At 41.6% G+C, this 19,402-nt stretch overlaps 1 protein-coding gene across 2 annotated transcripts; it reads right to left on the bottom strand.

Annotated features, from left to right (window-relative positions):
• Positions 1-4,598: 4,598 nt before the first annotated feature.
• LRRC31 (leucine rich repeat containing 31) lies at positions 4,599-18,993 on the bottom strand. Of its 2 annotated transcripts, none has more exons than XM_010201510.2 (10): positions 18,981-18,993; positions 15,453-15,710; positions 14,039-14,188; positions 13,512-13,679; positions 10,858-11,025; positions 9,821-9,988; positions 8,924-9,091; positions 7,643-7,810; positions 6,289-6,456; positions 4,599-5,136 (listed from the first exon to the last, which is right to left on the bottom strand). In XM_010201510.2, the coding sequence occupies exons 1-10, from the start codon at positions 18,991-18,993 to the stop codon at positions 4,817-4,819; spliced, it is 1,749 nt and encodes a 582-aa protein (XP_010199812.2). In that variant the 3' UTR covers positions 4,599-4,816. The 2 variants fall into 2 exon arrangements, with proteins under 2 accessions (XP_010199812.2, XP_061861932.1); XM_062005948.1 differs by lacking the exon at positions 18,981-18,993 and adding an exon at positions 17,407-17,483.
• Between the last annotated feature and the right edge of the window lie 409 nt (positions 18,994-19,402).

Raw genomic sequence — 19,402 nt, 5'->3', positions numbered from 1 at the left:
GAAGCCACAAGAACATCCACGCAAAGCTGTGTTTTAGTAATGAATACCTTGCAGAACAACCTACAGCCCATGCTGTGCAATGTGAAAAGCCACTGTTTGCATCAGCTATGTCAGAGAAGTGCTTCTGTCACTGATCACGTTAAGGTTGGATATAGGGAACCATTAGGAAATACAGCACTGGGCACCATTCCAAAGCATACCAGAAGGATGTCACTGCCCTGCCAGGGCACACTCAGTAGGCACAAAAAGCCATTACAACTTACAAGGATGTTTTCCTTAGTTCTTTGTCCAGTGGAAGGGGATCAGTTTGTATAAAACCAGGTCAGATCCTCTAAGTCAAAGCATTGTTTAAAGATGAAACTAACTGCAAGTGGCATTTTCAGTCTTGCTGTCTGTATTTTGACTGGGGAGAGTTGAAGATCCATCCTGCAAACACATTGAACAAACCAGGTTTTTTGTGTGGATTTGTTTGTTTTTCCAAAAGAACATCAGTTTGTATCACCAGTGAGGCATGGAATTAATTTGCTCAGAAAAAACCCCACAAAGGCAAGAAGGAAGAAAAGGCAAATCCTCAGTCCTTGATTCTTCTTCTAAATGATTCTGTTCTTTCTGTAATGTCTGTGATTTCTTTATGAGCTACTGTGTTTCCCCCAAACTGTTCTTCTGAACTTAAAAGTGATATTTAGAGATATGTAGACACAGGCATATACTACTCTAATCAAAGGGTCTGGAAGGCTACAGTGTCCTCCCTGGTGAGAAAAAGAATAACACAGAGTGAAAGAAAAGCCAGGTGGCTCGCAGTCTGTCTTAGCTGCAAATAATGTAGCTTAATACAGAACAAAATGAGTTTCTGTATATCACAATGTGCCTGTCTGTCTGCATCAGGAACATCCAGCAGTAATACTGTTTCACATGACTGTGCTTTTACCCTTTCCCTCCAGGTAACCAGACTGTTGTTCTCTTTCAGATCCGAGGTTTGCACTGTGGGTTGAAGAACCAGAAGGGGATTAGACAATTCTGGACAATTAAGAATCTAACAAAAAAAAGGAAGAAAATAAAGTGGGGGAAAAGGGTGAAGCCTCTAAGAGGATCAAAAGCAGTAAAGTGATATTTGAGCAGTAAACTGCACAGAACTCTTTTAATTTACAGGAAGGGCAAATGTGAGCAGAGATAATCAAGTAGGAGACAAGCAGTATAAAAGCATTGGAATTAGTGAATGCTACAATGAAAACATGACTTTCTGAGGTTTGTCAACATTGACTCTAGATTCTGAAATTCTCCTGAGATGTCTCATTCTGCAATGCATGTTATCTCAAGGCAAAAAGGCAGACAATTAACTGGAAATTAATGCAAACTGTAGGAATTTGGTGAAAGGAAGTGTTCTTCCTTCTGAATCCCAAAGTATTTTACAAGCAATGCTTAGAAATCTGTTTTCCAGTCAGTGAGGTACAGCCATATCCAGAGTGAAACGACACTTGTGGCCCCAGCTACTAGCAGTTATTTAATGAGTTTAAGATTCAGAAATGATCAGTACCTTGTTTGGAAATATGAAGGAGGATTCCAGGCAGTCAGAACACACGCACTTCTACCAGAACCTGCATTACCATCCTGTCTTACAGAGGTGTCAAAAGCTGTTTTGAAAGTATCTCTACGCTTTTGCAAAACTGTTCACTGATGTTTTGACAATCTGTAGTTAAGAGTGTTCTGAATGACTGCAAGCTGTCAAATCCTTACTGCTACAGCTCATCTCCAAGACAGCTTGGTGACAGTAAAACATCTGTGTGCCACAGGCTTAGTTGAAAGCAGGGAGCCTGCAGAACACAATATTCTGCAATGACTCCAAGTCCTGGCATGTCATAACACCTTTGTTGTTAAAAAGGACCATGACAAACATAGTTTACTATAATTCTAGCATGCCAAATGTATATGCAACCATGTCTTTCCACAGCACTTTACAGAGCCATTTGTCCAAGACATCTGATATCCTTGTCTAGTATTTATTCTGTATTGCTCAGTTACTCCTTAAACCCCTCCAGGGTTGTATTTGCAGCACACAGAAAGCACAGAGCTGGACTGGGACTTGCCCTTGTGCAGATTCAAAATGCAGGAGTGGGTGGAAGCTGCAGTCCTGCTCTCTCTCCCTGTGTCTGAGTTGCCTTAGAGAAGGGGGTGGCATCCTGAAGGAGGTGGTGAAGGTGGGGACACTGAGACTCAGCTCTTTCCAGACCTCCACCTCTAGGGATTGCTCTCTGAATTCCATGACCATGGTTGCATCCAGGGCACGGATCTTACTTCTGTTTGGCTCTTGAATTGATTGATACTGAAATCTCATCAATATGTGTGTTGGCAGGAGAGAGCTGGGAGTGCAAAGAAGTGGGATGGTTCAGTTTTGGTTTTCCATTTAACTGGGTAACTGATGCTGTTGTGATTGTTCAGAGGTGCCTCGTGACATTTTTCCCCCTAAGTGAAGGCAAAGAGGCACAGAGAGAAGGCTGATTCAGAGACTACCAAAGAGGAAATCCCTGGAAAAGAGAGAGTTCTGGGAAGACTGGCAGATGGACAGGACATTTAACAGAAGTGACTTAATAAAAGCTTTATATTGACAGAATAGGTATGAGAGAGTGCTCATGAACAGCAAGGGGAGAGGTTGCTAGCAGTGAGTCCATACCGTACTCTGGAGCTGAGAATGAGGAACCCAAGTATGTTTAAGTTCAGTTCAATCAGTAAGGCTGCAACAGACACTGGACATTAAACAGGGCTCAACAGCTTTACTGAATTAGAGAGAGAGGTTCAAGGGAGAAAGGAGTAATTCCAAGGGATTCTCACAGAATAGATAAAGGATCAATTTCCCAGTTTCCTTTTTGAGAAGGAAAGTCACAGGAAGGCAAGTGATTAAGAAGTTGGGGTCCTGCTCTTAAACAGAGATGATGGTACTTCCACATTAGAATAACTATCTTGGCTTGAGTCACTGCATGACAGTCTCTCTTGCTAGCCCTGTATGAAACAAATGAAGCTCTTTGCTTCATTTCAAAGGTTGAGGATCTCTGTAGAAAATAACTGATCTCACACTGCCACAATTCCCTGCTACCTCTGACCAAGACACTCCAGTTCAGCTCACATTTCTCAGAGCTGAGGCAGCCTAGTGCACTTTTCAAGTGGAACTGAAACCGGAACCAAGAAGTCCATAGAGATGTTCACATGAAATCATGGATTAAATGATCAAGAGGTATCAGCACAGCATGGTCAGCAGCTGGCTATAACTGTGCCCAGCCAGAAGCTGATGTTGGAAGGGTCACTTGAACTGAAAGCTGAATATTGATCTGCATCTGCATGGGAGAACTTGCTGAGAGGGGTCCTAGCTAGTTAGGAAATGACCACTGAATGGTCCTTTAGTGCCTTTCCTCCAGGAGACTGCTGCAGGATGTAGATATGCTCAGGGCTAATTGAGCAGTACTTTATCTCTCAAGCTGCCTCAGGATTTCTCTAAGACTTCTCACTCAGTGGGCAGATCTAATATCTTTACTTCCTAAAATACCTTGCCAATGAATAATCCCACTGCAGTCTTTGAGCTCACGTGTGGGTTGACAAGCTCCATGACACGAGTGACTATGCCAGAATTTGGCTCTGTGAAAGCAAATACAACCAAATACCAATTAAGAAATGATGACATTTATAAAAGGAGGAGCCACTAAACACAGCCCAGCTTGGTCCTTTTTCTAACAAGTCTTGGGCACGGATCAGGGTGCTCTGGATCTAGCTAGAACCTCCCCTGTGGCTTTGAATAACAGACTTTGCTTGTTTCTTTCATCTTTAGGGTAAGGATAAGACCACTGTCTCTGCCACAAGGTGCTAGGAAGGTTAATGGATGCAGGAGACACAAAGGCATTTTGGGGACTCCCACTGACTTTCATATGCTCAAGATCAGACTCTTAGATCTGGAAGTTTGGTTTTATGCTGTATGTCATTAAAAGGTCTGTACAGTCTAGGTAAGGCTGGAACAGTGCAGGATGGGAAGAAGCATCTCTAAGAGACTCTGAAATCTTTGCATAACCTTATCCAGAATGCTTATGGATTACTCTGCATCTGAAATCTTTGCTAAGGTAGCAGGACATAGCCCTGATTTAACACACCACAGCATTTCCCTTGCCCCTGAGACCTGCAAAGACACCATTCAATTGTTTCTTACATTGATTTCATGTTGATTCTGTACAGAGGACTCACGTACACTATGAAATGGCATCAAGGGCCACAGCAGAGGCACAACAGCTCCTTCTATGTCTTCCTTACTGGACTAATATATAATTCTGAGTTGTTGGGATGCTTTCCAAATCTCACAATTATGTAGATTTAATGCATTCAGACTCCAAAGTTTTGGGAGAGAAGAAACTAAAATTTAAAACAGAATGTTCAAGTATTTTCACATTAGATGCATTTTCCCTAGATCCATGAGACCATTCACACTGCCCACCCACCTGCATTAGCACACACCCCAGCCACTTCCCTCCCCTGGCAAACCTGTAGCATGTCCATCCCAAATGATCATTGCTCTTTTAACAGCAGTCGTTGCAGTGTTCACAACAGGAAGATAAAGCATGTATGGTAGTGTAAACATGGCCCAGAGATCTGAAAAAATACATGAAATGGAATGGTCTGGGCATGCAGGAGGTTAAATAACAGTTCTGTATAACTGTGGGACTGTCTCAAGAGCTCTCATGAGATGAGATCACTAAAACTGGGCAGTCTTCTAAGTCAGAGACAGGTAATACTTGGTTTATGTGCTGCTTGTGAAAGGCCTTCCAGAAAGCTTCAGCCTCCATCAACAGTCAAAATGAAGGTTTCTTCTGTTGTCTTGATTAAAGCTTTCCAGTTGTTTCCTCTGGGATTCTGCCAGTGCCCACCTTTGCATGCCCAGCTCTGCCAAGGCAGGCAGCTTTGCCAGGGCAGCCAACAGCCCGCTGAACCAAGGCCCGCAGTCGCGGCAGGATGAGGGGCGCAGGCTGACATCCAGCTCTGAGAGTTCTGTGAATGCTGGTAAGCCCTGACAGAAAAGGGCCCACCCTTGGTCAGAGATACTGCTGTTGTAACTCAAATCCAGCCTCTGTAACCTGGCGAGATGGCCGTCCTGCCTCAGTGATGCTGCAAGAGATGACAGGCATAAGCACAACTAATACATCCTGGTGACTGCTTTAAAAGCTTGTAAGTAAGCGGAGCAATATTTTAATACCATATTATTTAAGGCTTTTTAGCAGTCAAACAGCAAGATTTAACTTCTCAGCAACACAGAATCACTTGCTTTCCATCTCAGAAAGACATCCAGCTGAAGAAGTGTACATCATTTAAAGCACAGGCAGTTCAAAAGGAACAGAAATCATATGGCAACCTGAAAACCTTTCAGTCAGTTGGAAGGAGGTTATACCCAGTGGCCACTGAAATAGACAGGCAGGCTTTACAGGGGGATTTGGAAAGAGGAAAGCACAACTAGATGAGGCTGCATGACTACAACTGTGGGAGGATAATGGGCTAATATAACCTAAAGGGATCTGGGATTGTTAATGTATGCTTGGCAAAGGAGACACCCACCAGGGTGATGTTTGTAAAGTCAAAAATATTTAGGTTTCATCTCACCAGCCTTCAGATTATGGGACCTTAATAGCTGTGACACAGCTATTGCCAGTCACTCAAAACCTCGTGAGTCAGGCCCACAGAATCACAAGGATGATTAGAACTAAACAAGCAGGTTTGTAAAAGGCTCCTAGGACTTATTTCTCCATCAGGTTCCCATTTTCCAGTGTTTCTCAGCAGCTGCTAAGAGATGGGCACATATATTTCTGTTTTAACTCCTTCCCAATAGTCTGACTCCATAAACACACCTAATGGACCAAGAGCTGGCAGTGTCTGTGTTACTGCCTATCAGCATGTACATCTTCTATGAAGTAACAAACCCCAAACCAGCAACTGAACAAAACAACACTCCTCAAAGGCAACTTTAAGTACCTGATATAAAAAACAGATGCAAAACCTACATTTTCTAAGCATTGCCTTTTTGTATTAAAGATAAAATTGCTAAAAGATTCTTTGCATTTTCTCCTTTTCAGCTCTTGCACTGTGCTTGTACAGGACACACGGTGCTCAGCAAAAGGAAAAGCTTGTCTGGGAAAAATATTGCAGTATTTTCCATCTTTTCATTTCATTTATGCAAAAACATACTCAGCCCATGGAACAAGTCCCTCCTGAATTGTGGTCTAAATGCCCTGGCTCCTTTGACTGCTTGTACCACGTTATACGTACTTAGTAGTGCCAAGTCTTCATCCAGCAAGTTACAGCTGCTCAGTCTTAACACTTGAATCTCTGTTGCAAGCTTTAGTGCTCCCAAAAGCAGCTTTAGGTTCCCACCAACGCACTTATTCCAAGAAAGGTCTAATATCTCCAGTTCAGGAAGGTGAAGGGCAGCCTCAGCTGAAACGATTAAGACAGCAACTTCTGCTTACTAAGAGAACACAACACGGCCTCAACAGACACCTCACCAGCAATTCACCTGTAAGCAGGCTCCTAACAGGCTGCCTACTTGTGCTTAGAGTGACTTATGTTATCCTAATAAAAGCCAGACAAAAAATATCTCCTGTGCTACTTAAAGAAGGACCCGCCCACAGAATCTTTAAGGACTCTGTGGAGGGGTTTCTTGGCTTTCTGTTTATATTATTTGGCTTAACCTTGGCACAACAAAGTTGATTTAATTTAACAGCTTGTTTTTAAACCATTTTATATCAACTTAAAGACAGCAATTTCTTAGTGTGAACTCAGCATGCAAGGTGAAATGCTCCTTGTCTTTTGACAAGACCAATTTCCATGACGTCACTCTTACATAATTGTAATGATATAAATACAGTAGTCTTCCTGCAGAGACCTCAGACCAGTTTAGTTTGCTACTGCTTCTGCTGAAGGCAGTCAAGTTTTACTACAGGTTTCAATGTCACTAGTGAACAGTACAAACCATATTGTAAGTGCACAATACTCAGGAACTAACAGATCCCTCTACTTAGATTTCATGTGCCATATGGAACACCTATCAAAGGGACAGTGTGGCCACTAATCCACTGAGATTTGCAATAAGTAGGCAAAAGAGGCTGAATTTACACACCCTGTGTTAGGTTGGGCTTTTCTTCTTGGCTATGCAACATCTTTTCCACTCCTGCAGTCCTTGTCTCACTTCCTCCATTGCCCCATGTTTAACTCTATCCCTGAAAGTTTCTACTGAAATTTTCAGCTGCAGTGAAGTGGAAAATTTTCAGTCAAAACTTTACCCCACTAAACTGCAAATGCAGAGTTACAACCAAACTACAATTGCAGCGTAAGATGAAATCATGTTTTCCTTTCTCTTCCAAAATGAGAGAGTACATGAAAGCTCATTGTAAAAAAAGGAACCAAAAGGATTTCATCCAGTCAGGTATAAGGGGAGAAGACATATCATGGTCTTCCCTTGCATCCAGGTCCCGTGAAGCACTGGTTTCATCACTAGCTTTTTTACTCGAGACCTCTGGTATAATGTAGCCATGATCTTTGGAGTTCAGCCAGAGAAGAATGAAGTGCTTTGTGCCACAAGGATACACAGAGAACAGACAAGCCTTTAAAAACACATTCCTACCTAGTGATGAAAACGACTCTTCGCCTAAACCACAATTGCTGATGGCCACAGATTTCAGCCTTGGCAAAAACCTGAGCCTGCCCAGGAGAGGATCAGATGAGGCTCCTACATTTTTATTCGAGGATAAATTCAGTTCTTGAAGACTGGAGAGTAAAGGTATCACCTGGGCTAAGAAAAGATGAAATATTTATTAGACAGTCACTGATCCAGAACAATTATGTAGTTGTATATTTGCCTGACACCATTTGTTTTCCTTATAAATCAATCTAAAAGTCAGGGCCAAGTTTTGGTATTCAAATTTGTGATGAGTAATGTTTTAGTCCATAAATTTAAAAACTAGCCTTGTAATATTCAGCAAGAATATTTAAGAAATTAGGTATTACATGCTGTGTGAAAGGCTTCCAGAACATGTCTTCCTGTTGAAATTTTCTAGGTAAAGCAGGGAATTTAACATTGAATGAGATGAGAGCTGTTTCCAAATATCTTCATTGCTAACTGAAACTCCTTTATGTTAATGTTATTATTTGCTACTAGTCAATTCATTTAAAATAAACAATGCTTGCTATTATTAATAGCTAATATTTCCCAGTGCTTCACCAGCAGCTTTTCAAATGAACTTCATCATGGAAACTAAGATGGGGGCAATACAGTCTTTGAGTCATGGGATTTGTTGTTGTTGTTCTAAAGAGCAAAAATAAATGTCAAAAAGTTATGATAATGCACACACAGAAAAATAAACCATCTCATTGATTGAATGGGAGTATTTATGTGTTGGATCAATTCAACCCGGAGACTATAGTCTTCAGCTTGTCTATAAAGCATACAGCAGCAGCGATGCAAAGGCTCCTAATGTCACTCTCTACTCGATGTGCAGTTCAATCAGTGAGTTTTAGGCAGTACCATTTACATTCACAAGCCCCCTTGGATCCACATCAGTGTACACCAGAGGGGAAACTCTCACTGGGTATTTCTAAAATTACTGATTATCAAAAAAGCAGTGCTTGGTGGAAGTTCTACATTGCCACCATGGGTCTGAACCGTGAGAGATTCAGGTCCTTAGTTCCACACAGGATCAGGCACTACCAGATTTCCTTTGATTCAGCAAAAACTCCATTCCATATTGACTGGGAAAGCTATTCTCCACACTGCACTGCCAGAAGTACCTAATGAAAAAAGTGCTGAGATCCACTCGACTAGGTCAGGCAGAATCTCTAACACCTTGGAGATATTTTCAGAAGTCAAAACCTAGATTCTTAATGGATTTCCTCAGCATGTCCTTACACAAAACGGTCATGTCCTCTTCTGTTACACAGCACTGGTGCAGATCAAGGACTTGGAGATTTTTCAAGCTGGCCAAATGAGCTGTTGAGTCTTTAAAGCCACCACCAATCTCTTTGTTACATGACATGTCTAATGTTCTCAGCTCTGCAAGGTGCTGGAAAGCAGTGTCTGAAATGCAAAAGGAGCACGCTGGTCACTGCCTGCTACTACAGCCCAGGTCCTGGCTTTAGCATTTCTTTAACGTCAAAGTGTGCACAAGGTATTGCAGGCAAAGCTCTTAGGCTAAGCTTCAGTGTATAATCAGAGAAGGCATATAGTAATACCACAAAGCTTCCCCATCTATGCAACTTTGTTCCTGGATAGATCAGGTGAAGGTGAGGCCAGCTCATCCCTCAGATTCAAGTCCCTCCTGGATGTGCTAATCAGTGCCAATTGGTTTGTGTCACAGGTAAGGGCTTTGCTAGGGAGAGACACAGATAATGAGCCCATTTCATACAGCTGCACCAGACACTGAGTGATGATGGTGAATCTGGATGTCCCCCTGACAGCAGGAGCTTGCTACAAGTCAGCTGTCCTGTCTGTGAACCTGTCCACATTCTGTCAGGGAAGAGAGGAGCGTGACTAGGAAGCCACTAATGTGCCCCAATATGCATATCAGATAAATGGTGTGGAGGGTGACTCTCCCCACTGACTGTCACATGCTTGAACTCGGGGAAGATAAATGCTGCCCCTGCTGAAAGTCTCTGCAGACTTTTGCCAACCCTCAAGCAGCAAACAACGATTGCCCATTAACACTGCCAAACCATCAGCAAAATCCCACCTCCTTGACTTTCTTAAATGGTTTTCAGATGTACAGTTTATTCAGAATGAAAGTCCTTCTGAACATAAAAGTCTAACCTAAGCCCTGGAGGCTGTCTTGTTTTAATCCACACATGTGCAAGATTAACTCCTTCAAGCCTGGCACGTTTTTCAGATCCTGAGCAATAACCTTCATGCTGCAGCCGATGTGTTTGTTGATAGAGAGATCTAATACTTCCAGGTTTGGGATCACATTTAGAATTTCAGCTGTTAAAAAGAAAAAAAGAAAAGAAAAAACCAGAATTGGTAATTGCCTGGAATGTGTACAGATGAACCCTAGAAAAATATAGCACCATGACAAACAGGAAGAGGTAGGCTGGGTTTGCCTATACATGTGGTTTAGACAGTTTACTAAGTTCCTGTTCTACCTAAAAAATACAGCAAAACAGAGATTGGATAGATATCAAGAAAATCAGTGAAAAATCTATATTAAAATAACAGTGAAAAAAATACAAGGTCAGTTATAAAAATACTGGGAATAAAAAGCAGGAATACAAAGAGAAATAAAAATTTCTAATGAAAAGATAGAGGATTGTATGTTGTATGTGGGCTGACTCCTGCAGTGGAGATGAGAGCACAGCGGCTTCTCTTTAGGGAGAAAGCATCTGTTAAAACACAGAATCAGATCAAAAGACCACACAGGATTAAGCTATGGTGAGAGGAAAGAAGGGAGGAGTGATCAGTGGTTGTCAGTTCATCCCACATTCCCATCCCTCAGTCTTTCTTTCCCATCCAGTCGCTTCTTCATTTTAAGCAAACAATGTTGGGGACTCTGGCACACATGATTTGCTCAGGGTCTCAAATGATCCAACAACCCTCGATCAGTGAGGCAGACAGACTGTCGTTTAGATCAAGGTATTCTCCTCAATCCCACCTCACACGATTAGAGAGAAGAACTTCCTTCCCTGGAAGAAAACGCATTAAATCCCAACACTGTGTGATAAATCCTGTTGTAATGCAGAGCCTGAAAGAAGTTAGCTTTCCATTAATACTGAGCTCAATACAGGCGTCATCTAAGTCAAACAAGCTACATTTTTGTGAAGCCAGTCTCAGTCCAGCTAGATGGATACACATACCAAGGGATTCTCCATCTTTTGCTGTCAGGTTACAGTCAGTAATTTTCAGAAGTTTTAACTTGCAGCCTTTGCGTATTTTTTTGGTCAGGAGGGAGAGTTTTCCACCTATGTTACTGTTCCACGATAAATCCAGTTCTTCAAGTTGAGAAACAACTTCAAATGCCTCTCCTGTAACAGAAGTCTGAGATGATTCATGCTGGATATCAATTTCAGTGCAAGACAAACAACACAGGTTTGGAAACTATTAAAGAGGCAGGGTAACCTCTTCATTCTCAAATTACTATATTTTGCATGGCTTGCTGTTCAAAACCAGGCTATGCCAGCAATTGTTGCTACTGCAGCAATGTTGTAGACATTCTCACCTTCTCTAAAGAGCAACATAGATCACAAGTCACTGCCACAGTACACATAGACCTGAAATTTATTCAAGTTCCCAAATCCTCATCAGACTGTTTGGCCATCATTGTAGACTTCAGCCAGCACCCAGATCCCACTCTACAGGGAAAGCGATACAAGTGACACGTCTGAATTTAGTGTCCTGTATAGCTCTGCTCTATTTTATTTGTCAAACTTCCAACATCCTCTGTACTGTGCCCACAGGTCATATTTGGAGGGGATGGAAGGAGTCTTCTCACAGCTATTTCTGCAAGGTAAAAAGATGAATTTCTGACAGGAATTTCTGACTCATTTCACGAGGAATCAAGATGAGCGCTGTTTTCACCCAAAGTAGCTTTCCCACGATTTCAAGACAGATAGCATAGATTTTGATTGCAGTTAGAAAAATCATCCTTTCCCAGGCATGACACACCTGCCAATGTGAACTATGTTAGTGCTTCTGTGCAATACTGACACCCCACTGCAAAATCCAGCTCCTTAACACCTGCGTAGAGGTGGGAGCAAGATGTGTGTTTGCATGAACTCATTCCCAAGAAAGATCTATTAATCAGACCATGTGCAAATGCAATTTCCAAGTGTCAGACACAAGCTTTTCATCTAAAATCTTTTCATCAAACTACTAATTGAGAATTGTATTTTAATAATGAAGCCCTTTCATGTCTATATATTGTCATACTGAATTCTTCACAACAGACTTCTAAGAGAAACAATTATTTCTGGTGTTGTAAGGGAATATCCAGGTCTGAGAGAACAGGATGTCTTAAGGTTTATTTTTGCATTTATTTTAAATTATTGCCTCAGTTTTGAATACTGAGCAATGCTCCACAGTTGAGAAGTGGCTTTGCCTCTGCAGCATAGCCTGTTTCTGTTTGATATGGGGACTAGCATTCCAGACACATTTTCCACCCAGAAGATAAAGGACTATAACTGCAGGAATGGTTTCCTACCAACTCCTCTGACCAATCACATAGCCAAGGTTGATAATTAGGGTTAAATTAGAGGCATTGATTTCTAAGCAGAATGAACTGAGTCCACAAGTGGCCACATTTCCACAGCTAGATGTAGACATAGTGCAACAGGCAGTATTGGCCTAAAGACACATGCTATTTTCAAAATCACAGGCAAAATCAATGCAAACTGACTGTTTCTATCCTACATGTCAAGGGCATCTTCTTTTGACTGGAAATTCAAGCCCTATGATCAGTTTTGTGTCTGCCTCTGCAGAGGCCAATCCAGAAGGGAGAGGGAAACAGCAGAGAACAGCCATGCAGAATAAATCAATTGGAAATATAACCAGTAAAACTCCAGAGGAAAAAGGAAAAGTGTGAGAAAAGGGTTTGAAAAAGAATGAAGTAAAATTGAAATAATTAGATAAATTTTATTTAAAATAATGAAGTGAAAACATGATAAAAAATGAAACACAGATTTTACCCTCAGAAACAGATCAATTATTTTCACCAGCTTTTGTAGAGATGCATTTTTCCTCCCCATCATGACCAACTTTGGAGCTACCACCATACATATAATTTCATTTCTGAACCTTTCCTGGGAAAAGCCTGGATATGACTGACATAAAATGCAGCTTTGTAACTCAAACTAGTTTTTAGAACTTGTAAAAGAAGTAGTAGTTCTTATGATTCCTAGTTTAATAAGTTTGCCCTTCTTTTAGATACATATCACAGACCCACTCCAGAGTAATTTCCAGGCCCACAGGTGACTCAGCGTCAGAACCCAAGTGCGTAACAGCACCTTTAAAACCTTTAAATACCATGTTTTGCTGAAAGCAGGGTTGCAGGCACTCCAAAGAAAGAAGTAAGGAGAGGAATAAATTTATCACTTCTGGTTTTAAGTCTCCTCTAAAAAAAAACCATCATTTTTTTGTGATGAGCACTCATCTGTCCTGCAGCATGAAGAGCTAAGCTGATCGTACTATGACTGGCTCTCAGTTCCTCTGTCTGCCATTAGATATGAAAGCTAGCAAAAAAAATACACTAATCCAAATTGAAAACATACTTTCCTGTAAATAGGCCTGATTTTTGTTCCCTTCTGAACATGAATGCTTCACAACCTGAGGAATGAACTCATCAGAGCTACTCAAATGTATAAAGTCACTCATAAGCCCAAGTTCATTCTACTGTGTCACAGCAGGAGTTTACATTGCCCAGTGTGGAAGCAGCAGGAGTGGGATGCAGGAAGACATGAGATGGATTACATTAGACTCAGGCTGTCTGGAAGTAAATATAAATGAAGTCCTGTACCTAAGGAGGTGACATCCTCAGCTGTCAGCCTGCAGTTGTTGAGTCGAAGGACTTTTAACAGGTTCACATGATGAAGATGAACAGTGAGAGCTTTCAAAATCCCACCGACACAGCCATTCCAGGACAGGCTGATCTCTTCCAGCTCTGGAAGAAATGGCAGTAAAGAAGCTGGAACAAAGAAAAGAAAAAGCATATTCTGTTTGTGTGTTAGCTGAACAATACACCTTCATATAGAGATGCTTTCTACAACCAGTACAGCACTGTAAAGCCATGACAATTTGTCCCTCAGTTTTCTTATCTGTAGTTTCAATGTAAAGACATTTATCTGCTTCACAAACCTGTATGATTTTAATGTTTACATATGTCATTTATTAGTTAACATTTCCAAGTACCTGGGACCACCAGATGAAATGTTAAACAATGCCAGGTCTGTACAAAAGAAAGGGAAGGGAGGAAAGTGCATAATTGAATAGACAAATAATTAAAGAAACATATGAATTTACTAGTTGAATAAAATGTGGTTTTACCCAGCTCTGTTACATCTGCTGCACTTAATGCACAATTGTTTAGATCCAGATTCTTGCTGTTGGGTTTCTTTCCCAGTTTCTGCATGAACTGGTTAAATCTCTGCTCACCGGATGGTGACTCCTCCTCAGAAATGAGATGTGGAAGTCCATCTGAGTAACAAAGAAATGGGACCCTGGTTATCTCTGCTACTAACACAATGTGTAAAATTTATCTGTGGCTGTCAAGTGAAGACTTTAAGAAATGAACTAAATCTATCAGTAGATTAGGCTCTATTTTTGATCCATGTGCATCAATAACCTAAGTGCTAAGATCCCTATAGATGAGATTCCTACAAAGTTCCTGATGCAGAGTGAGAAATGTCACACATCTCCACTCTACATTATGCCAGTGCCTTTGGATGTTTGCACCACCAGTTCAAGGACACAAAATTCATGCAGAACTCTGAATCGCAGCTATTCTGTATGCACAAGTTATATAATCACCTCTGTGTGCCTGCAGTTTAGCCACACTGCTGCAACACAGTCTGTACTTGATCAGTTAGCACCGAGTGGCCCTGCAATTGTGTGGTGAACCTGCTGCTTCCTTCATGAAAGCCTGTGTTCACTTTCATACATGGTCTGTGTAAGGCAGTTCCTGCTACTCTTGGCTTTGCAAAGCAACTCCCACTTACCTTCTTCCATGTAGTTTGTACAGCAAGGAAAACTGCATTTATGTTCTTTGCTAAACCCTTTAACAAATCAGTCATTTCATCTAATGAAAAAAGCAGCCACAAATTACACAAAATAACAATCCCATTCTCTACAGCTGTCCTCTTATTGTTTCCCTAAACCTACCCAAACCCCTTAGGATAGGGTTCTAAGCCTCAGCCTCCAGCTCCTTTTTAAAAACAGTCTCATTTTCTCTGGTGTGGATGTATAGAGTACTTTTTTCGTGCACAAAATAACACACATGATGAATTTCCATTCCCTTCCCCTCCCCCTCACCAGTGTCAAGTGGTAGGAAACATCTGCTCTTGTTGTCTTCAGATTGCTTTAGCAGCAGGGCAGACACAGACCAGTCTTAAATACAGCAAGCCACGCTACTGCTCAAAGCTTGGCTTTGAAACTAAATAAGCTCTGCAACTAATGAGCTGACTCCAGCACCGACCTCTCACATTAGAGATCAAGAGAGAGGTCACCCAAATGTTTTATCTCTCCTCAGCAACATGGATCTCATTCTTTTCTTGGCACCTATCAAATCAGAGGGTGCATCCTTGATAATATTCCAATCAGAAGCAAATCCTGGCTAGAAGATAAACTGCAGGCAGAAAAATACAGGATTTTTGGCTAGTAAGAAAAGCAATTGATTTTTCTATGAAATTAAAATATACACACATTCACATGCCCATGTATTTCATTATTGTACCAGCATTACCTTCTACAGAGATATCTTTCTTCTCAGTCTGATCATCAGCTCCAGAGTTGTTCATTTCTGTTTCTTCAGTTTCCCTTTTGTCCCTGCTTTCAGATTTCCCAAAGTCAAAGCCCTTGAAGATTTTTTTGAAGGCTGAAGGCTGCTCTTTCCTTCTTCCAGGAGAGGATCTCTTCCCTCGGAACTGTTTTACAATGAAGTCAAACGGGGAACTTTTTGGAATGTCCTCTTCATTCTTATCCTGGCAGCTCTGAATGTTGTCTTTCAGAGGACAGACAGACAGACAGATAGATAGAGTATAGCTTATTCTAGCTTACCTTCTTTCACAATGGCAGAAGCACTAAGAATTTCCTACCATTCCCTCTGTGTTAATACCAGAAAAGCATTGTTATAGACCAGACTGAGCTCATTTCTTCTCCTTTAAATGAACTGGTAAAGCTCAGTATTAGCAGATTCAGTGGTCCCAGTTCTCAGCAGTACAAGAACCACTCTCTGCTGCCTTGTTAATGCAAATTGCCCCTAAGGCCACCTCACCTGGACACTGAGCACTGAAGGACTAACCTGCTGCTTCCCCTGACACTTAATCCCCAGGTTCAGTTCATGGTCTTGTGGCCATATTAAAGAAGCAAGGCTGAGATGTCCAGGTGAAGTTTGACACTAAAGTCTTCATGCCAAAGGCTGGTCTGGCAGTCAGGAAAGTGAGAGGAGAAGGCATGCAACAAGGAGTACAAGGACATCCCCGCCTGAAAAATATCACAGGCTCCCAAGCTCAGGGTGGAACATGCAAACAAAACTCTATTAACCTTAGAGCAAAGCTGAAGTGATGGTGCAGAAACCAACCTGATCTCGTAGCTCTGAACACAGGAGCATGACAGTGCTGGAAGGAAACGAGCCCCCAGACAGCTTCTTTGGAACAGTTCAGTACTGTAGTGGCCTCAGTTTCAGTGACTAATTCACTGGTAAAACAAAGTTTGACCTTATACACATGCTGCCCTTATTTCTGTTTACACTGCACAAGCTATACTATCTCTGGTGATTCTGAAGCTGCTTTGTTTTTCTCTAGATAGTAATTTAATGCTTTTCCTTTGCCTTTAGTTCTAGCATTTGCCCCACACACATGCTTTTAAGAGGGCAATCACAAAAACTAAGCAGACACTCAGTGGCTTTTGCTTTGTGAAGACTATGTGGACAAGATATGGATCAAATCCTGTGGTGTCCCTCTGACTGCACTGTGCTCAGACCTTGATCCTATGATACATCAGAGCTTATAAATTTATTTCTGTGCTCACATAGATTCTCCCTTTCCCAGCATGGACCTGCACACAGAACTCATTCCACAACTTGCTCCCATCCATAGATACACAACCTTGAACATTTTAATAACCCTCAGTTGTATCAAATGTCACTGGCATCAGCTTTCTAAAAAAAGAGAAACAGGTGAAGAAGTATCAGAAATCCCGTGACTTGCACAAATAGTTTTCATGTTGTTTTGGTAAGAGTCAAGGTGGGGGAAAACGTCAAAGCAAATGTAGTTTTTATACAGACATACTTTTCTCTATGTGTATGTGTGTGTATTTCTGGCAGGGGGGTTGGACTGGATGATCTTTCGAGGTCCCTTCCAACCCTTAAGATTCTGTGATTCTGTGTTTAAAAATGAGGGGCTCTATACTGATGTGTATATGTATATGTACACAGATTTTCTTACTGTGTTGGAAGTTAACTGCCATGATACAAGTGCTCAAGGGCAGAGCACTTACAACTATGAAAAGCTGATGCATTGCTTAGTCTTGCTCATAATAGCCTATCACAGGTCTATTACTTGTAAGTACAAAAATTATAGAAAGCAATGTACATAGATACATGTCCACATTTACTGAGCTGTAGAGCAATGCTGGTTAGCCTGGCTGTGTTTTCATGCTGTAGAGCAGTATTATTTTAAACAAAGAAAGAAACATACCTGCCTTTTCCATTGGTACACTTGAGGATCTCTTTCACGTTTTATAGTACTTTCAGGGCTTGCAGGTGAAGTGAGCCATAACATGAAAACCAAACCTCAGTTCTTTCCCTAATAGCACCTTCCATGTAGTTTTCATTTAGGAGTTTCTGTCTTCATCAGTTTAATGGCAGCAGGTCTGCACAAGTGGTTTGCAGGCTCTCTCCAGATGCCTCTATTCCTCTGCACTGTCTCCTACTGTCAGCCTGCTGTCCCTGGCCTCACTTTTCTAGGAGGGAGGTTGAGAAGACCATTTAAATGCTCTGATCATGTCTGAGCTTAGATCACCCACAAAGCAGAAATCAGGAAGTGGCAGCACAGACTGATACTGCACTCTAACCACTGCACGTCCTGAAACAGCTGTTGTCAGAAGAGGCTGACTCACCTTAGAGATCAGGTTACAAGACTACCTGAAGAAAAGCTCTTTGTTTTCCCACCCCTTTTGTCCATACTGGCCAGAAAAAACGGCTGGAGGCTGAGCAAAACTGTCCATAGTTCCTTATGAAAAAGAATAGAGGACTAGCACACACTCCTCTTCATTTTAGGGCACTAGGAGATGTGAGAGGAGAGGTTACACTGCAGCACCCAGCACAGTCTGCTTGTAGGTAACAGCATGATACAACATTTCAAAGCAATTATTTCATATATGTTATATATACCTCAAACTTCACTACACCTTTATTTGTCTGTCTGCCCTAGAATCTGCTTGCCATGAGAGAACATGTTACAATTTCTAGCCTAAACATACTCATGGCCAATTATGCTGAATCTCTTTAGCTCTGATGATTCTTTTTAATCTATGAGGTCTTCACTTTTGTAGGCTAAAACAACCAAACTCTTCTTGTCTCCCCTTACATGGCAAACTCTCTATTTCTCTTATCATTTCCTGCTCACCTTTGCTTGTACCTGTTGCAATAGAATTTATACTTCCTTAGATACAAGGGACCATACTGATGTGTAAACAGTAAAGACATATGCATGCTGTAGTGCTTTTGGTGGGGAAAGATAAAGCTGGTCAACAAAACTAACGACTCCTTTGAAAGCAGCTGAGCAGACACCAGCTGTGAGGACAGGCTGACTCAGTGTGTTAATGTACAAATGATTCAGACAGGGTGGAATGAGGCACAGGGCACTGCAAGGAGCCAACAGGATGAGATTAAGAGCAAAAAAAACCTTAAAGTAAACAGTAAGAAAATCCTCCTGGCCATGAGAAGTACCATGCTGAGAAACATTTACAGTAGAATAAAAATGCACAGAACCACTGTGAAGAACCACATTTTTCCTTGCAGGGATGAAGGGTACATTTTTATTCCCAAACAGAAAGGATCTCTGAGTTGGTTTTAGGGTTTTCTGATGCCAGGGCTGGCTGTCCTGTCCTGTCCCAATTTCTGAAACTAGCATCTTGCTATAGACATATATCTACTGGGAAAGATCACCTCCCTGTGTGCTAATTCACTTCATGTGTTCAGGCATTTCAGCTACGCAGACTGTAGAAAATCCCAAGAATTTCTGCTGGTAAGGAACTCATTATGTATGACTGCTCTTTTCCATTTTACTTGAAGTGGCTGGGGATGAAAAGGAGACAAAGCAACCCGTGTTTGTGAACTTTGTGCCAGGTTCTGCTGGCCCAAGATATTTGATGTCCACTGCAGTTCGGTGAGAATAGGGAATGGGAATATATGGGAATATCCCCATGGAACTGGGCAAACCTTTATGCATGTTCACCATGCTGAGAGTGCTCGTGCTGGGCTCACTTGAGTGCTCTGACATCACTACATTAGGTGATGCATTGTCCATCAGAAATTCCTTCACCGCTTTAGGTTGTTGAATGACAGATAAAATACCTCGTAGCACCATGACAGCATCCCTGTAATCCTGTGAAAAGGGAAATGGAGTTTTGCACTGACCTAGTTTCCTCTTTCTAGAAAGCAAAACTTTACCTTTCTTTACAGCACCCACG

The sequence above is a fragment of the Colius striatus genome, chromosome 12 (genome assembly GCF_028858725.1).
Source record: "Colius striatus isolate bColStr4 chromosome 12, bColStr4.1.hap1, whole genome shotgun sequence".
NCBI lineage: Eukaryota > Metazoa > Chordata > Aves > Coliiformes > Coliidae > Colius > Colius striatus.
This window is presented reverse-complemented; position numbering and strand designations above follow the sequence as displayed.